The sequence below is a fragment of the Malus domestica genome, chromosome 03, assembly GCF_042453785.1.
Source record: "Malus domestica chromosome 03, GDT2T_hap1".
In the NCBI taxonomy this organism is placed as follows: Eukaryota; Viridiplantae; Streptophyta; class Magnoliopsida; order Rosales; family Rosaceae; genus Malus; species Malus domestica.
The window spans coordinates 6,497,926-6,515,548 of NC_091663.1; the positions used below are offsets into that span (position 1 = coordinate 6,497,926).

General features: G+C 40.7%; 5 protein-coding genes across 14 annotated transcripts; 4 read left to right on the forward strand and 1 right to left on the reverse strand.

The window, feature by feature from the left end:
• Positions 1–3,588: 3,588 nt before the first annotated feature.
• Positions 3,589–4,658, forward strand: LOC103427126 (uncharacterized). Its single transcript, XM_008365198.4, has 2 exons — positions 3,589–3,908; positions 4,043–4,658. The coding sequence occupies exons 1-2, from the start codon at positions 3,875–3,877 to the stop codon at positions 4,501–4,503; spliced, it is 495 nt and encodes a 164-aa protein (XP_008363420.3). The 5' UTR covers positions 3,589–3,874; the 3' UTR covers positions 4,504–4,658.
• Positions 4,659–5,005: 347 nt separating this feature from the next.
• Positions 5,006–6,529, reverse strand: LOC103420296 (protein OCTOPUS). The gene has a single exon (XM_029099671.2). It carries the CDS (start codon positions 6,527–6,529, stop codon positions 5,006–5,008), a length of 1,524 nt encoding a protein of 507 aa, XP_028955504.2.
• Positions 6,528–10,058, forward strand: LOC139194621 (uncharacterized). The gene is made up of 2 exons (XM_070819505.1): positions 6,528–6,603; positions 9,493–10,058. Exons 1-2 carry the CDS (start codon positions 6,528–6,530, stop codon positions 10,056–10,058), a joined length of 642 nt encoding a protein of 213 aa, XP_070675606.1.
• A 2,076-nt stretch (positions 10,059–12,134) lies between these two features.
• LOC103419030 (uncharacterized) lies at positions 12,135–13,968 on the forward strand. 9 transcript variants are annotated; one of them, XM_070818204.1, is made up of 5 exons: positions 12,135–12,372; positions 12,650–12,843; positions 13,044–13,202; positions 13,634–13,723; positions 13,806–13,968. In XM_070818204.1, exons 1-5 carry the CDS (start codon positions 12,150–12,152, stop codon positions 13,812–13,814), a joined length of 675 nt encoding a protein of 224 aa, XP_070674305.1. In that variant the 5' UTR covers positions 12,135–12,149; the 3' UTR covers positions 13,815–13,968. The 9 variants fall into 9 exon arrangements, with proteins under 9 accessions (XP_070674305.1, XP_028955505.2, XP_070674303.1 ...); XM_029099672.2 differs by having other exon boundaries at positions 13,044–13,181; XM_070818202.1 differs by having other exon boundaries at positions 13,634–13,968.
• A 1,954-nt stretch (positions 13,969–15,922) lies between these two features.
• Positions 15,923–17,387, forward strand: LOC103427125 (uncharacterized). 2 transcript variants are annotated; one of them, XM_008365197.4, is made up of 3 exons: positions 15,923–16,194; positions 16,465–16,602; positions 17,037–17,387. In XM_008365197.4, exons 1-3 carry the CDS (start codon positions 16,009–16,011, stop codon positions 17,178–17,180), a joined length of 468 nt encoding a protein of 155 aa, XP_008363419.3. In that variant the 5' UTR covers positions 15,923–16,008; the 3' UTR covers positions 17,181–17,387. The 2 variants fall into 2 exon arrangements, with proteins under 2 accessions (XP_008363419.3, XP_070674311.1); XM_070818210.1 differs by having other exon boundaries at positions 15,966–16,194; positions 17,007–17,387.
• The last annotated feature ends 236 nt before the right edge of the window (positions 17,388–17,623 follow it).

The window sequence follows — 17,623 nt, forward strand, 5'->3', positions numbered from 1 at the left end:
TATCGATAAACCCAAACACTATACTTAAACCCTACGATCATTCTTTATTTATCCTACTTCATTCTGCCTAAAACCCTAATAGCTCTCATAGAGAAAAACATTTATTTATGGATGGTGATTATGAAATTTTGAATCCTCCAACCAATTTATGATTTTGAAGTTCTTTTAGATAAGCAAATTGATTTATTTCAATTTACAACTGCACACGATTGAAATACTTACGCAACTTCTCCCCAGAGCTTTTATTGTCTTACCTCGTGCAATTTATATCCTAGTTTGTTCTTCGGTACCATGCCAATTAGACCTCCGCCCAAAAACGTATAACATTTCTTACTTTATAAATTGCAAAAGGTAAAGAAATCCTTCCAAGAGTACCATGAGACATTGTGACACACCTCGACCCGAAAAGTCCACTAGGACTCTGAATCGAGCTGTGTTGGCCAACACCTAGAAGGTGATAAAGCCATAAATTGTAGTGATGTGGAAAATGTGAATAAATTTAAACCTAAAAGTGCCTAAGTACATGAGTGCGCGGAGAGCGGGTATGAACCCATTTCACACGTGATGTCAGAGCATAAGTAAAGTACAGTAATGTAAGATAAGGATTATACCATCATAGGAAGCCACCTATACTGGGATATGCCAAGAATCCTCGCCGATACAGAAACTTTGTTACTAGAACCTGGAAGGGCGCAAAACAAGAAAACGTGAGTGGGTAAAAACAAAGCTTTTCAAAAACTATTTCTCTTTCCAAAAATAATAATCCCTCGCCGTAAAACCTGTATAATTTCCCAGAAAAAAAATACTAATACATACGTATATAGAAATCATGCTTGAGAGTAGTGAAAACCAAGTATATGCCATGTCAACTATCTCAGTATGAGAATAAGTAAACCAGGTAAAGTAAATCAATGTAAAATGATATGTCAACCTAATGTGACATGTACGGCTGAACCTATAACTCATCACTCTAATCCTACACACGAGTCGGAACCAACTAAGGTGGTCTGTACGACAGGGTTGGGTGCAAATAAGTACGCTCAAGTGATACGAACACGTGAAGGCTGTGCGAATAATCGCGGGTCACCTACGAGTCGGAACCACCTAATGTGGTCTGTACGACAAGACTGTGCACCAAACTTGGATCCAAGGTGAGCGTGCGGTGCGGGAAGTGAACATCACGTGAAGGACTGTGCCTTGACCAGGGGCGTGAGCACTAGCACCGGGGTGCTGGATAATGAGCTCTAAATACATTCAACATAACCATACACACTACAATCACTACCATCAATATATACTCACCTAAAGCTTACATGAGTGTCCACAACATCAAACAACAATTGCATAACTATACTAATGCATGTTCTAAAATGTAATGTAATTAACATGGCATCTAAAATCGTAAATCCATATAAAACAATTTTTGGGAAAACGTAAAGCATATATACGTATACATAGAAAATCAAAACCCCACTCACCTGGAGTCTGTGCTACAACTCCCTAGTACAAACATCGAGGCGTCACGAACGATCGGCGCCTAGAACAATTATCAAACCATATCTCAGAATTCTTGTCAATAAAACACTTAACTTACATATCTTATTCGGGAAGATCCGTAAGTTGGATTCCCTATCCGTAAGTTTCTGAAATCCTCAAATTTTATGTACTACAACGTATCAAAGTTTAGTGATAATCTAACGGTCGGATCGTCGACTGCTATTATAATCGGGTGGTGGACCTTAATGAAACTAGGTTCAACTGACGGAAATTCATTAATCGGACCTCACAAATGGTATCAAGGTATTCAAACTTAACCTAGGAAGGTCAAGGGACACCTCAGCCCACGCGCCGCCGCAGGTGGCGGTCAGCCACCCCGACTTGCCGGAAAATTCAACTAATTCCAAAAATTATCAATTTTTACAGAAATGAAGATATCAATGAATATAGCAACTTTCATACCTTCGACCAAAGCCAATTTTTCCGGAAAATTTCCCAATTTCACGAAAATCCGTCGAAACCCTAGGTTTGGGTGTGTTTTGATTCGACCTCCAAACTCACTCTAACGCCTCAAACATTGCTTAGGCTTTGTTCTTAGCCTCAAGGAGAGTTTAGTGGTAGTGGTAATTGGGACATAACGTTTCCAAAATGGTGGATTAGAGCCACGGTGTCGTCGCACCCTTCGGTGCGGTTTTGCAAAATCAAAGTCGAATTCTCTAATTTTTTTTTTGGGTGGAATTGACAGAGGTATCGATTGGCCTCAAGGTAAGGATCATTTTGACACCAAGATCGTCGTCCATGGTGGCCGGAGTTGAGAGATAGAACCGGGTCGGGTCACAATTCCTCAAGGGAATCCGGCTGATCCCCTTCTTCTTCTCCTCCCTCATTTCCCTCCTTTCTCTCTTCTTTGATTTGTCCATTCCTTTCTCTCTCCTCTCCTCATTCCTTCTCTCCCATGTTCCTTCTTTATTTCCCATCCCCACCGCCCATCTTTCCTTACTTCAATCCCAGCCACACACATGGTATGACCAGATTAAACTCCAGAAATCTGGAGTTTTCTAGAAAATAGTAATTTACAATTTTGCCCTCGACTTTAAATGTTAGTATCTCCTTCGTTATAACTCCAAATTGCGCTTCGTTTGCGCCCACGCATTCATAGCTATGAGTACTACAAGAATACGCCAAGAAAATGAACCTTACGTGACACGACACGACAATCAACAAAAGTCAACACTTTGCCAAAGGGCATTTTTGTAAACTCACTTATTAAAGTTATAAAAATCATAATTTTTAGGGATGGGGCTATTACACATTGAGCAAGGGGTTCCTGTGAGAATAATATCAGATCCAACATATACTCTTAAGATTACCATGGAACCTAATCAAATGATTCGCTTCAAGACACAATGCATAACCTATATTCACCTATAAATCAAGTAAGGAGAGGAAATATATAATGATATTAAGAAGAATGCTTTTATGGAAGCCATTGAAGGGTCAATTATGAGAGTTTGATGTCTATGCAAGATTTGTCTAAGAATCATGCCTGGAGAAGATTTCAAAATATTGTCAACATCTATAGAAGTGTCAGTCTTGTTGTCAGCCATGGCTGAATTCACACCCCAATTCTCAGTATTCATTTCCAGACGGCGTAAAGATAGAGTTAAAAATCAAATGGGTGTAAAAATAAATCCACATATTGAATTGGGTTTATGGGGATATATTGGATATTAAATTGAGTTTAAAGAGATATTAATAGTTTAATTAAAAATCAAATGGGTGCAAAAAGTAAGTTTGGCGTAGAAATAGGTTACATGAGTTTAAATAAAATTTGTCATTGCATTATTGACCTGTTGCAACTTAAATTAAAGGTTTCATCTCCTTCGTCCATTTTAATGTTACGATTTTTATGCAAGTGTGTATTTAAGATGGAGTAAACTGTAATTTGACTGCCTGAACTATTTGAACTTAGCCAATTAACCCCTCACTAATCGAAAAAAAAAAAATTAACCCCTCGTAAGATTCGATAAAATATTATCTATTTTGCCGTCAAATACTAACACATTACTAGCATGTGATTCACTCATGGATAATAGTTTAATGGGTTAAACGACTTTTTATCCTTTAAAATGTGTATTTAGTGACGTGCGTTAGATAAAAATTGATGGGAAAAAAGGCTTTGTATGGTCTTTTCGTTATTGGGTTTCTTGCTTGGCTCAGTTGTCACAACTATATACCTACCCCAATTCTTCTCTTTACCCTAAAACAATGCTCACAGTAGCCATTTGAAGACCCTAAAAATTTTAGTTTTGATTCCTTTCAGAGCAAGACTGCAGAAAACTGAAAGATTTGTCCTCACAAATATCCGATCGCAAAAATGGTTCTCAAACGCTATCAGGATGCTAAAGCAGGTAATACCTAATGTGTTGCAGTCTCAGCAATCTATATATCCATTTGGGTTCTTTTACAACCCTCCATATGTTTGATGAAATGCCTCAGTGAAACGCCCTAACCTTTTCCTCCTTTTTGAATGCGATCATTTCAGGATACCAATTGGCCAAATCGTTCAATGCCGAGAAGTACTTGAAAAAAGTGGGATTGGGCAAAGAAGACTACTACTTCTGGAAGCAAATTGGCAAGGCATTGGTATGCACATACACTCTGTTCGGCGTGGCCTGGCTCTACAACGAGAAATCGCCACTCGGGTGGTGGACGCTCAAGCCTAGGCCCAAGGAAGAGAGAGAGCTAGCGCACCTGTACGAGCGTCGTGAGTTCCCGTACCCTGGGGATGAAGAAGCCATGGAAGAGTTTGTTGCCAAGGGGGGAATGATCGGCACGACAATTGGCCCGAAAGGGTTTGTCGAGACGGACAAAGATGCGTTTAATTATCAGAAAGAGCTGCAGAAGAAGAAGCTGGAACAGGAAGCTCAGAAGCTGTGGGTGCGGATGAAGAATGAGGTCGTCTCCGAGCTTCAAGAGAAGCGTTACGTCGTAGACGCTGAGTGAAATGTGTAAAAATTTGCATGGTTATGTGAAAGTTTATGCGTTTGTGTATAAAAGTGATTAGCCTTTGCATTGCTTTTGGTTAAAAGCACTTTGTGAGTACTTGCTCAAGAATTGCCGTGAGATAAATGCACAAGACCTTGGATATTTTTATGGAATTCTCACTATGCTTTTAACAAAACCCTACTTTGCAAAAGCGCTTTGCAAAGAAATAGGGGGCGGATACACTACCCTGGCCAACATACCTAACCCACGTTCGCCTCCCGTTCTTGAATTGGATCTCGTAATTCGTTTCATTTAATAATAATTCAACAAAAGCTAGTGAACCAATGATTTCAAAGATAAACAAACTAAATTGTATTATTACAAACTCCTCAAATTCCGATTATTGCCTTATTGGCAATTTTGGCAGTGTTAGGAAAAAAAACGTTAGGGGAAAGTGTTTGTGTTTCTCAGAAAACAAGAAAATCCACTTAAATTTGGCTTTACTACATAACAAAGACATCTACAAGACATTCTTGGGCAGAGATTGTGAGTTGTTGCCTGGCCTGCTCTTTCCCGATTCACTCCTCCGATGGCTCCTCAATGGCGTCAAGTAGAACCGCAGCAACCCGTGATCGAGATGGCTCGGCGAATACCGAGCACTCTTGTTCCTCTGCAGAGTCTTCACTTCATTGCCTTTAGTTTCCGCACCAACACCATTCACATTGCTAAACAAGCCAACCATTTTGCACTGGTTCCGGCAGCTGACACTGTAACTTCGAATCAGCTTCTGACTCACGGAGGCATTGGCTTCTTCTCCGTTGGCAACCCTCCTCAGCTTCTGCCAAGAATCCGCGGATTCTTCGTCTACGCATTTCTTCTCGCTTCTCCTCTGCATCAAACCCCGAAAGCTCCACTTCTTGTGCCTCCTATTTGACTTTTGATGATCAACATGAATCCCATTGGTTGATTCCGAAGCCGCATTTTTGCGAACAGGTCCAGAGCCAATCCCAACGCCGCTGCCCTCCTCCGCACGCTCATCATCTTCAGCAGATTTCAATTTCGAATTCGAACCCATCGAACTCATTAACTCTTTCTCTGTAATCAGCAGCTTGGCCCCATAGAACAACTCTGAAGTGGCAGGGGAGACTCTAGCATTTGATCCCAACTTCAGCTCATCAACCTCCGCCGTTGTGGACCGATCGAAACTCGGCCGTTCGAAGCTCCGCCGCCGCTGCGAATTGTAATAGTCTTTGGTCTGAGCTGAGCCGCCTGGATTCCTCTCCCAGCTCTCTTCCACAACCGAAACCATCGGGGTCAGCCTCGGGTGAGCGGCTCTCGGACCCAAATACCCGTCCCAAGAAGCCCGAGGCTCGTCCAATGACATCCGACCCGGATCGGGATCCGTATCGCACGATTTTCTCCCCAATGCGTACTCTCCCACTTCGGACTGGGTCTCCCTCCTCTTCTCCGCCACGAAACCCTCGTTCTCAGCCTTCTTCGTCTTCTGCTTCCGCCGCCATTGCTTCACCTTTTTGCTCAAAACCGACGCCGTTCCCCAAAATATCCCTGCAATTTCCTTCGAATCCCTACCCTCGCCCTTCTTCTTCTCCCACTCGAGATCTATCAACTCTTTCATCGTCTTGAACTCCGACTCTGCATCCGCATCCAAATCCAAAACCCTAGCTTCGTCTCCACCGTCGTCCTTATCCCCATCTCTCAATTCGACATCGAACTTTCTCGGCACTCCTTTGCGGTCGTCGTCGATGTTAAAGAGCTCGGACAGAGTGTTCCGGGCCCTGACATTGCACGACTTGCGCCGGGTCGGGTCCGGGGCGTTGGCCGACGACGATTCGGGTCTCGTTCCGGAACACGACTTGCTTCTCCGGAGCTCAGACCAAGAATGGGGGTTCTGGGTCAAGGGTTCTTGGTGAGCGGCGGAGTCGAGGCCGGCGAGGCGTTCGCTGAGGCAGGGGGCGCAGAAACCGGTTATGGGTTTGGTAGGGTGGCGGTGACAGGTGGAGAGGCGGTGAGTTTGCGCTTTCATGGCTTTTCCTAGGACTGGAGGAGGAGGGCGGCGGCGGTTGAGAGAGCGTGCATGGCAGAAGAAGGAAGTGGGGTGTCAGTGAGAGAGGCGGTGAGGTTGAGAAAGGAATGGGAAATTGCAAAAAATGGAAACCCCGGATAAACCCCTTTTTGGGATTTTATGGTATCCATGAATCTCTTTATTTTATTTTATTTTTTCTAAGCAGTTAGCACGGAGACGTATGATCTAATTTTTACAGAGAAAAAAGAAGAGTAAACTGTCGGTTTACCCCCTGAACTTTCACCTCACTTTCGATTTCCCCCCTGAACTTTTCCATTGGAAAATTAAGGACTCAAACTAATTTTTTTAGCCAATTTGCCCCCTACCGTTAGTTTTTCATATATTCCATCCATATTTCCGTTAAGTGAGACCATGTGCACAACATGTGAGGGTAGTTAAGTCATTTCACTCTTAAAAATGATTAAAAAACTAAAAATAATAAAAAAAGCAAAACTTTCCATCTATTTTTTCCCGCTAATTCCTATCCTCGATTTTATTTTTGTCTCTCATTCCTATGCATGAGAAATGACATATGGTGTTATTGTCTACCATTTTTATTTTCTCTAACAAATTAATAATTTGACAAATGCTAATGGTGCTATTGTCTCCAAAGCAGTGCATTAATATAAGAAACCCTAGTCTTTTTTATGGACATGTTTCTTATATTAATGCACTGCTTTGGAGACAATAACACCATAAGCATTTGTCAAATTATTAATTTGTTAGAGAAAATAAAAATGGTAGTACATGCTTCAAAAAAAAGATTAACTTAGCTACTTATGAAGACAATAACACCATATGTTATTTCTCATGCATAGGAATGAGAGGGAAAATTAAAATTGAGGATAGGAATTAGCGGGAAAAAATAGAGGGAAAATTATTATTATTATTTATTTTCAGTTTTTAATCATTTTTAAATTGAAATGACTTAACTATCCTCACATGTTATGCACATGGTCTCACTTAACGGAAATATGGATGGAATATATGAAAAACTAACGGTAGGGGGCAAATTGGCTAAAAAAATTAGTTTGAGTCCTTAATTTTCCAATAGAAAAGTTCAGGGGGGAAATCGAAAGTGAGGTGAAAGTTCAGGGGGTAAACCGACAGTTTACCCAAAAAAGAATCCTATGCAAGGATGATCAAACAACTCTTAATCATGGCCCTAAACCCTAAACTCTTAAAAATCCAATTTTAGTCGGACGATCTTGTATCAACGGCCAATATTAGTTGATTCTAAGAGTTCACATAGAGAGATTCGGATATAATTTTTGTCTTTCTGAAAACATTCAAATAGTTACAATGTTTGTCGTTTTTGTTCTAGTTATTTGAATTAAATAATCAACAGATAAAAACAAAGAAAGAAGTGTAGGAGCATAAACGAGAGTGCGAAAGTTGTTTTCCTTTTTTGTAATATCAACTTCAATTTTTTTTTTTTTTTTGGATTAAATCAAACAATAATTATCAAATTATTTGGTATATGACAAATGAATTTGTTAAGAAGTAAAAGGATTAGCTAGTTCATGAGTACCTCACTTGAAACCTGTTCACAAATCTAGAGTACTTCGCTTGCAACAGAAGAAGGCCGAGAAAGCAAATATTAGTGTGAAGAAGAAGGAAACCAACAGCTTTTCGGGCCACAGAAAGCCCAACACATTAGTCCCCCACTTTTCTTAGATTTTGGGTTTGCGAACGGAAACAGAAGCAAAATCCAACCACTTCCATTCGGACGTGCACAAAATTTGTAGGTCAACTGCACTAAGGACACCACCATTGACATAAAAGGTCGTACCCAGTGCACAAGGCTCCCGCTTTACGCAGGGTCTGGGAGAGGTGAATGTCGGCTAGCCTTACCCCCATTTATGGAGGGGCTGCTCCCAAGTCTCGAACCCGAGACCTACCGCTCATGGGCGAAGACACCACCATTGACATAGAAATCAACAAATAATGTAGCATTCCCAAACCGATGTGTTGTTTAAATATGAGCCTTAAAATCTTTGATTTATTAAATATATAAATACTTGCTCAATGTTTGTCTTTTCACATTTCACCTTCCAAAAAAGAGTTACTTGTATATGTCGGAGAATAGAATCTCATATTGATCATATGACAAAATAATATACAATTGATATTTGAGAGTTTTCACTTTCATATCACCAAGGTATTTTGCAACAAAAACCCAACACCTAGTAATAGGTGGTTAAGTTGGAACAATATTGATATTAATGGTGGACCATGCTTGGTCAAAAAAGTTTATCATAATATTATAGCTGACTATTCTTTCGACACATTCTTGACCCGATTTACTAGGCTTGAATTTGCTTCCTTATGTTGGGCTTTAGAAAAGTTGGGCTAGCTCTAGTTTAAGGATATTGAATAATTGAGCCCTCAAAAAGTTGTGTTGGCTTTAGTCCCTGAATGAATGATCGACCTCTCGAAAAGTTGTATTGGCTCTAGTTCCTAAATGAATGACTGACCTCTTGAAAAGTTGTGTTACCTCTATATAATGACTTGACCAATTTCTATTGTGGGAATTAGTTTCCCTTGTGACCCCGTATGGACCACTCGTGAGGAGGTGTGTTGGAGATAGGATTCCACATTAGTCATGTGACAAAATAATATATAATCAATATATAGGAATTTTCACCCTTAATATTACTAATGTCTTTTGTAATAAAACTCAACACCTAGCAATATGTAGGGTTGGTTTTGTATTGTTGTGCTTTGAAAAAAAACTGTTTTTGTTGTGCTGTGAGAATAAGTAGATGTGAAATAAAGCAGCATAGTGTTTGGTAAACTTTTATGTAAAAGTGCTTTTGAAAAAAAAAAAAGCAGTATGATAGTGTTTGGTAAACTTTTATATAAAACAGTTGTGACTGTGTAAAATGAGCAAAAAGGTATAATACTAGATGTGCTATGACAAGCCACAACGTCGTTCGCTGGCAACCTCTCCACCTTCGTCTTCCTTTCCCTCCTCATCTTCTCCTTCCCCACGGTCGTCGAAAATGGGACCCACCTCCTCACCTCCTTCATCGACTGCGACCCTTCTCTCAAATCCCTCATCTCCTCCCTCGACCTCGACCTCGCTGGCACTAGCAATACCAACCACCGCTCTCCCAGATCTCCAGCCGAGTCCCCTTCTCTAATCTCTCTCCACCGCCGACACCGTCCATTTCTTCACCTCACCCGCGTCGGAACCTTAGACGACGATTTCTTCTCCATCAATGACGACGACGTTCACTCCCTCTTTGACCCCAATTGGATCGCCCCAATCCTCATTTTCTCCTCCTCCTCTCACTCCAAATTAGGGTTTAATGGAACTTACGAGACTAGGGTTTCTGAAATTGTGCGCTCCAGCCTCACGTTCAAGGCTGAGAAATTCACCATTTCTGATGACAGAGCTAGAGGAAGAGATGGCGACGGAGAAAGCAATGAAAGGGAGGAGAAATGCGGCGATGAAGAAATGGACGATCAGGGCGTCGATTTGTAATTCTTGATCAAGGATTGGAGCTGGGTCGCCGGGACATGGCGTTGTTCTTCCTCCTGAAAGTGTGAGGAATCAGGAGAAACTTTGAAAATAAGCCACTTTTTGAAGCGGCTTTTTGCAGCTTCCACTTTTTAGCTTTTTTTCATCTGAAATTTTGAAAAACAGCTGGTTTGGGGTGTTTACCAAACACCAAAAACTCTCCCAACTTTTTTTCATACCAATTTTTTTTAAAATCACCACAACCCCAAACCATACCGTAGTTAAGTTGGAATAATATCAATAATATTGACGGTGAATCCGACACTACCCCATAACGACCTCAGCCTCCGAGATTCCTCACCCAAGAATCTTTCTTGCACCACTGGGACTAGGAGAACATGACTGAAGTCTAGCAGTCTGGAGCCATGTCACCTCATAAAGTCAACCCATAAGTCGTATTCACCATTAATCTTCTAAGATCATTTCGGATCACACACCACAGATGTTTTGATTGATCAATCAAGGTCAAAATTATTTCGTTTTCAAAGCCATGTTGCAGCTATGAGAATGCCAATGAGAAATTTACAAATATCATCCTCATATTTATTATTTACTTGGTTGATTTGGTACTTGTGACAATGTGACTTCAATTTTTTTTTTTAAACTTATAATTCTTGTTAAGGCTTTTTAGTTAAAATGGTTTATGAGATTGATGTAATTTCTAATTTCAATTTCTGACAATGAAAATCGATATAATTGATCTCTGGTGTCTACCTTTGTCAATATCTTCATTAATTGTCATGTGGACGACACTGTGACAACCTTTTAAAGGGTATTTTTGTCAAACCAATCTCTCCACTTAACGAGGACATCGACAAATTTTTTCCGGAATGTTTTACGGTGGTTAAACTCATAAACCACTTCTAGCAATTTTCAATTTCAAAGATTAAAGTGAGGAATTATGCCAATTTTAGAGACAATTTTGGCTAAAAAGCATTCGTGTTAAAAGTATTGTAATGTCAAACGACAACAGAGAACAGATTCAGTGCAAATTGCTTGACCACCAACGACCAATGTGGATATAATTTGGTGCCCTCTCTAATTGGGGGAATGAATATATTCCATATATCTTGACATCTTGTGCACTGAAATAGTTTGAGTATTCAAGCAGCCTCCGACGTGGGAACTACAATTTGGTGACAGTCTGAATCTATTTACTCACTTTTCAATGGCTATAAATAGATGCATAGTTCAACTGTGGAGAATATAGCAAGCTATGCAGCAGAATTCAGAGGAAGAGAAGTCTTGTATGAAGGTGAAGAGCCATGTTTGGTAGCCAAGGATGACTTGCCTAATCAAACATCATATATATATATGTTTATGTATTTATATTGTGGTTCGTAGCTAGGCAGTCGTCTTTGGGCTATTCTGACTGGCTCTTATCTTTCATGCTAGACTTTCCTCTCTTCCATTTTTACGTAGTTAAGTCTCTCTTTGCCATTACATGAAAAGCGAGCAACGATTACCAAGATTAGTAGCTATTTGGTTGCAGCTATTGGCGTAACAATGATTGTTACTAATGAGGAAAATGTGTGCTGATGTCAGTCGTTTTGCTTTATATATATTATTGGATATGCATTTTGATTGTGACTGACTGCAGAGCGTATGCACAATGGCTAGCCCTAAAGGTACATTTCTATCTGCATGCATGCAATGTGCAGCTGGTGAAGGCAACCACTTCTCACCATTCGCCACTCAAACCCTAGCAAGAAATGCGCATTTGGACATAATACATATCGTTGATATATCATTAATATTTGGTAGTTATTATTGATATGACGTTTGTATTTAGCATCGATACGTCAATATAATGTTGTTAAGATTCGATTATTATATCATCGGTTACGTCATTTTTGTTGTTCGTGTATTATAGACATCTGATTTTTTTTAATAGAGACCAGCTGTTGGTTTTACCACGTCAATCCACCTTTTTAAGGGCCAGGACTCACCCAGGCATTTAAACCATCTGATTAAAATGCCCTAAAAATCCCCCTCATTGTAGAAGCTTCCCTGGTCATAAGCCTATGTGGGTTGAAAAATAAACCAACTTTGAAAATGAATATAAGCCCATTCGAACCCGGCCCGCTCAACTTCTGCAAAGATGGATCTGAGTCAAGGTGGTGCAAAAGTCAGCATGGAGAAGGCGTGACCCACGACGAGTCAGATGCGCCGGCGCCGGGCCGAGCTTCTACGAGCCTTACGCTCTTCGCGGCATCGGAGTCGACCGAGTCGAATCCGGACTCGTCGTCTGATTTTTCAAGGTCCCTCTCGCCTCGGTGTAAGCTACAGAGCCCCTCACTCGTTTGATCACAAGTCAAAATTTTCTGTAATTTTATCGAAATGAACTTCTGCTACTAATTGGGATTATTAGGAGCATCAAATTAGGCTAATTTAACTCAAAATTTAGCTGATTTTACTTGAAACTTAGCTAATTTGACTTGAATTTTAGCTTATTGAACCTGAAATTTAGCTAATTTAACATAAATTTTAGCTTATTTAACTAATTTAGCTAATTTGAGGCGTGATCCTAAATTGATTTGGCTTAAAGTTTGCAGCCAACAACATGGAGAATGCGAAGAAGTCTGTGGAGTTGACGCAGGACGAGTCAGAAGCCTTCTCGCGACTCGTCCTTCCGGAACCCCAACCAGGGGTATGTATATACAATCATTTCGCCACCAGAGGCATCCGAGTCGACCGAGTCGAACCCGGACTCGTTGTCTGTACTCTCAAGGTCCCTCCCCGCCTCACTGTGAGTCTTCTACTCACCAGCAGATCTGGATTTAGTCAATTTGGCTAGAGGAGTGTGGTCTCCCATTTGCACGCGAGTTCGAATCTCCCTCGCCGTAGCTTAGATGAATTTAGTGTAGAATTAGCAGTGGTTATGTTAATTGCAAACAAGGAGTTCAATGCTTGTGCGCGGTTTTGGAATTGTGTTTCTTGTGTTTGCAGGATAGAGCTGGAAATTTGGCTAATGGTGCAATTGCAAACCTTGTTGATCAAGTTGGTGCTGTTGTTCATGTTAGGGGTCTCCCGGTGAACGTTTCAGTGGACATTTCCATCTCGTTCATGTCAAAGGCGAAGCTTGGTGTAAGCAAACTTTCCACTCATGTAAAATCTCCGTTTTTCTTTCGGATTTAGCAACCTCTGAATTGGGCATACATGTACATGTTCAATCTAATAGACTAGACAATCAATATTGCGAATGCTTAAACTTCTGTGCTGAAAAGCTCTGTTGGCATTTTGATTAGCAGAATTTGGCTTTTGTAATGTGAGTCTGATATCGGTTGTTGTCCCTTGTTGAGTATTGCTTGTCAAAGGGGAATGATTAGGAATTCGAAAGAATCTGATTGCTCGTATATGGCTATTCATTTGTGTTTCCAGTGGTGGGATTTTCATTGCTCACCATGTCATGTGCGTGCGATATATGATTCACGTTTGTGTATATTTAGCTCTAACATCTTATACCTGTACCGTTCTGATTTCATCGCATTTCTTGAAGGGACCTATGGCATCTGATTGCTCTTGATCTCAAATTGCAGGATGAGTTAGAGATCACGTCAAGGGTGTTAGGACAACTAGGTCGTTATTGTGGAACATCGATACTTGTGAGAAACAAAGCAACCGGTGAGGTAATTGCTGAAGGTCGGCATTCGTTGTTTGCTATACATACTAGCAAACTCTGAGTCCTTTTTCACTTCACTATGTATATAGGTGGAATGAAGGGAGCTCTTTGGGGGCATAGGTTGAATCTTTTCGTAGTTTCGCTTTCTTTTGGGAAATAAGTGTTTTGTCATTGAATAAGGATTGAGAATTATGTTTAACATACATGGTCCAGATTCTGGCCTCAAATTTAGTGAACTGTTTTCAACTGCTATTGTTACCTGTTTTTCACTTCATCTTTTTTGCTGATTTGCTTGTACACAATCAAACATAACCCGAATCTTCACTCTGGTTGCCGGTTTTGCACTTTCCGTCGAAGTTTGTCTTTCCTCATAATAGGACGATTAAGATCGATTAGTAATTAGCGCGGATGTTATTCATGACTTGATGCTTCATTCAGTTCGACTTTTTTTTCGGAATTCTTATATAAGATTCAATTGTGTAGACTAGCAGGTAGTAAATTTCACTCCAGAGTGCCTGGTAGTAAGAGGCTTCTTTCTATGAATCAAATTTTCATATCAAACACTTCTGTGGGTTATACTGTATGTAACTATGTTTTTGTATGCATCGCATGCAAGCCCAAGTCCTTTTAAATTTGTTTTCTCTCCTCCTGTGAGAGTCTTTCTCGCCGTGTGAGTGGTCTTTGATTTCGTCGATCCACGTCGCAGCTGGCTCTAGTTGTGGCTTGAATCGGTGGCAGTTCCATGCTTTTCCTTTGTTTTCATCTTTTCCTTGCTCTTCATGTTTGCCTGTCCATCACGATCTCCTCCTTTTTATCTCCTTGCCTGTTATCTCACCACTTTGAGCCCTGTTCCCCAATCATTCGTGTCCGCCATCCTTCTCAAGCCTTTCCTCTCCATCATCTTCGTCATTTGGCACCATCGTCTCTCTGCCCATACCCAATTCCATTTAGTTACCACCGGTGTTCGCTGCGATTTGTCATTGTCTATGGGAGGTTGCATAGAGTTTTGGCTCGGTCACCTTTGTTGGCCCTTGTTGGTCCTTCCCGGTGTTTGGCCTTATCAGCGATGTTGCTCGTGGGGTATGTCTTCCCGCGTGCTTACTTGGTTTCGTGGCGGAGGTTGTTGTGGTACTCCTTCGAGGATGATGCGGCCTTTTTCTTCCTTAATTATGGGGTTCTTGCTGGTGTGATCTCTGGTGCTTGGGGGGGGGGGGGCAATCAACGGCGGCTGTGGTGGCAACAGAGCTACAAGGGTTTTTGCTTTCTGTGGGTTTGTTGTTTTCTGTGAGTTTGTTGTGTGCTCAACCTTTGGGTTGGGTTTTTATTGCTTTGGGGGTCCAACTTTTAGTCTTGTGCCTTATTCGTAACTAGACCTTTGTTTGTGTAAGCTTGCTTTGTTTTTTTTTTAATTTTTTAAAGGAGAATATCCTGAATAAGAGTAGAAGGTTCCTCAATCCAAACTAAATTATTGCTACTAGACAAAGCAAATTTTGCAAGACGGAGGGCAACCCCATTACATAAACGAGAAACATGAATGAAACTCAACATAGAGAAGGAGGATGGCAGTTGCAACACATCATCTGCGATCAAATCTATTGCTGGCGAGTTTGAATAGGTCCTATTAAGTGCTGCTAGTAATGAATTTTACTTTTGTCCAAAAAAACATTTATGGATGCATTCAAGAGATCAAATTATGAAAACTTTCGATGAAGATTGTAGTTTGAGAAATAAACGTTGAAGATTAACTATAAGAAATTGAATAGTTGACCGTTAGTAATCGAGACAATAAAATTTGTTTAAAAAATCGAACTACTTAGTAGGCTTCGTATTTAAAACATTGATGCTTGAGAATCAAAACAATTAGGAAAATGCTAAGGAGACAATCTCTTTTTTAATAATCTTAATAAAAAAATTCAACCATCAACTATCACATTATGCGATTTACAAAATATAGTCTAAAACATTAATCTCACTAACATCGCCCAAACATTTAATTCACGGATTTGGATCCTCTCCTGAGCCAAAGGAGAGGATCCTCCTGACCAGCCATTGTGGGCCGTTGAATTTTCATCCAACAGCTATAATTATTATAACTTTAAAATGACCCAAATTTGTAATCGTTGGATAAAAATCCAACGGCTCATAATGGCTGGTCAGGAGGATCTTCCCTATTGGCTTAGGAGAGGATCCAAATCCTTAATTCACAAAGGTAAGTGGGACCCAATCCCACTCTCTTGACGTTTTAACGGTTCAGCCAAAGCGGATAGAATAGTGGGAAACGCCGCCAACAAAATGGAGAATGCGAAGAAGTCTGTGGAGTTGACGGAGGACGAGTTAGAGGCCTTCTCGCGACTCGTCCTTCCGGAACCCCAAACAGGGGAATGCATATACAATCATTTCGCCATCACAGGCATCCGAGTCGACCGAGTTGAACCCGGATTCGTCGCCTGTACTCTCAAGGTCCCTCCCCGCCTCACTGTGAGTCTTCTAACCACCAGCAGATCTGGATTTATTCAATTTGACTAGAGCAGTTTGGCCTTCCATCTACACATAAGTTCGAATCCCCCTCCCGTAGCTTAGAAGAATTCAATCAATTTAGCTAGACCAGTGTGGTCTTCTATCTGCACGCGAGTTTGAATCTCCCTCCCCGTAGTTTAAATGAATTTAGCGTAGAATTAGTAGTGGTTATGTCAATTGAAAACACGAGTGTAAAGCTCGGTTTTGGAATTGTGTTTCTTGTGTTTGCAGGATAGAGCTGGAAATTTGGCTAATGGTGCAATTGCAAACCTTGTTGATCTAGTTGGTGCTTCTGTTCATTTTAGGGGTCTCCCCATGAACGTTTCGGTGGACATTTCCATCTCGTATCTGTCAAAGGCGAAGCTTGGTGTAAGCAAACTTTCCGCTCATATAAAATCTCCGTTTTTTCGTTCACATTTAGCAGTCTCTGAATTCGCTATACATTTACATGTCAATCTTATAGACTATGTGATCAATATTGCGAATGCTCAAACTTTTCTGGAGGTGGTGGTAGGTTTTAACACCCATGAACGTGAGTTTGATATCCGTCGTTGTCCCTTGTTGAGTATTGCTTGTCAAAGGGGGATGATTACGAGTTCGAAACAATCTGATTGCTCTTGTTTGGCTATTTTCTTGGGTTTCTAGTGGCGAGATTTTCATCGCTCGCCATGTCATGTGCGCGCGATATATGATTCGCGTTTGTGTATATTTGGCTGTAACATCTTATTCCTGTTTCGTTCTGGTTTCATCGCATTTCTTGAAGGGACCTGTAGCAGCTGATTGTTCTTGGTCTCCAATTGCAGGATGAGTTGGAGATCACCTCAAAAAGTTTAGGACAACGAGGTCGTTATTCTGGAGTATCGATACTTATGAGAAACAAAGCAACTGGGGAGATGATTGCTGAAGGTCGACATTCATTGTTTCGTTCTGCTGCTAGCAAACTCTGAGTCGTTTCGAGAGCTGTACGTGAAGAGAAATCTCCATTTATGGTTGTTTTCCCTTGTAATTATTCTTTTCCTTTTTATGTAGTAAAGATCATAATCTTAAAAGGACGTAGACCAATACCTAAATTGGTTCTTTTCTCCCGGTCCCAGGACCACCCGCGGTTCAAAAAATATACATCCGAAGGTCTTTTGAGGACCCTATGAATGTTTTGTATTGGTTTCCTTATACCTACTAAGTGTTTTGATGTAATACATGCTAGGCATATCTAAATAGGTTGCATGGACAACACTCAATAAATAATCTTGATATCACTCCACAAGTGTTAAATGAAATGCCGTAGTGAATAAAGGGAGAATTTTTTTTTTTGCAGACTTCGCGCTCTATTTCTATCTAAAAAAATTGAATGTGTAACACTGTGACCATCCAAGATCCGAATCATGGATCC

What these genes read in the sequence shown, in the direction of transcription:
- LOC103427126 (XM_008365198.4), top strand. Translation starts at nt 3,875, where the DNA reads ATGGTTCTCAAACGCTATCAGGATGCTAAAGCAG. An exon ending in CTATCAGGATGCTAAAGCAG is followed by an intron (nt 3,909 to 4,042) that starts GTAATACCTAAT and finishes CGATCATTTCAG; the next exon opens with GATACCAATTGGCCAAATCG.
- LOC103420296 (XM_029099671.2), bottom strand. Translation starts at nt 6,529, where the DNA reads ATGAAAGCGCAAACTCACCGCCTCTCCACCTGTCACCGCCACCCTACC.
- LOC103419030 (XM_070818202.1), top strand. Translation starts at nt 12,150, where the DNA reads ATGAATATAAGCCCATTCGAACCCGGCCCGCTCAACTTCTGCAAAGAT. An exon ending in AGGTCCCTCCCCGCCTCACT is followed by an intron (nt 12,844 to 13,043) that starts GTGAGTCTTCTA and finishes TTGTGTTTGCAG; the next exon opens with GATAGAGCTGGAAATTTGGC. An exon ending in TAAGCAAACTTTCCACTCAT is followed by an intron (nt 13,203 to 13,633) that starts GTAAAATCTCCG and finishes CTCAAATTGCAG; the next exon opens with GATGAGTTAGAGATCACGTC.
- LOC139194621 (XM_070819505.1), top strand. Translation starts at nt 6,528, where the DNA reads ATGGCTTTTCCTAGGACTGGAGGAGGAGGGCGGCGGCGGTTGAGAGAG. An exon ending in GCAGAAGAAGGAAGTGGGGT is followed by an intron (nt 6,604 to 9,492) that starts GTCAGTGAGAGA and finishes TGCTATGACAAG; the next exon opens with CCACAACGTCGTTCGCTGGC.
- LOC103427125 (XM_070818210.1), top strand. Translation starts at nt 16,009, where the DNA reads ATGGAGAATGCGAAGAAGTCTGTGGAGTTGACGGAGGACGAGTTAGAG. An exon ending in AGGTCCCTCCCCGCCTCACT is followed by an intron (nt 16,195 to 16,464) that starts GTGAGTCTTCTA and finishes TTGTGTTTGCAG; the next exon opens with GATAGAGCTGGAAATTTGGC. An exon ending in TGTCAAAGGCGAAGCTTGGT is followed by an intron (nt 16,603 to 17,006) that starts GTAAGCAAACTT and finishes AGGGACCTGTAG; the next exon opens with CAGCTGATTGTTCTTGGTCT.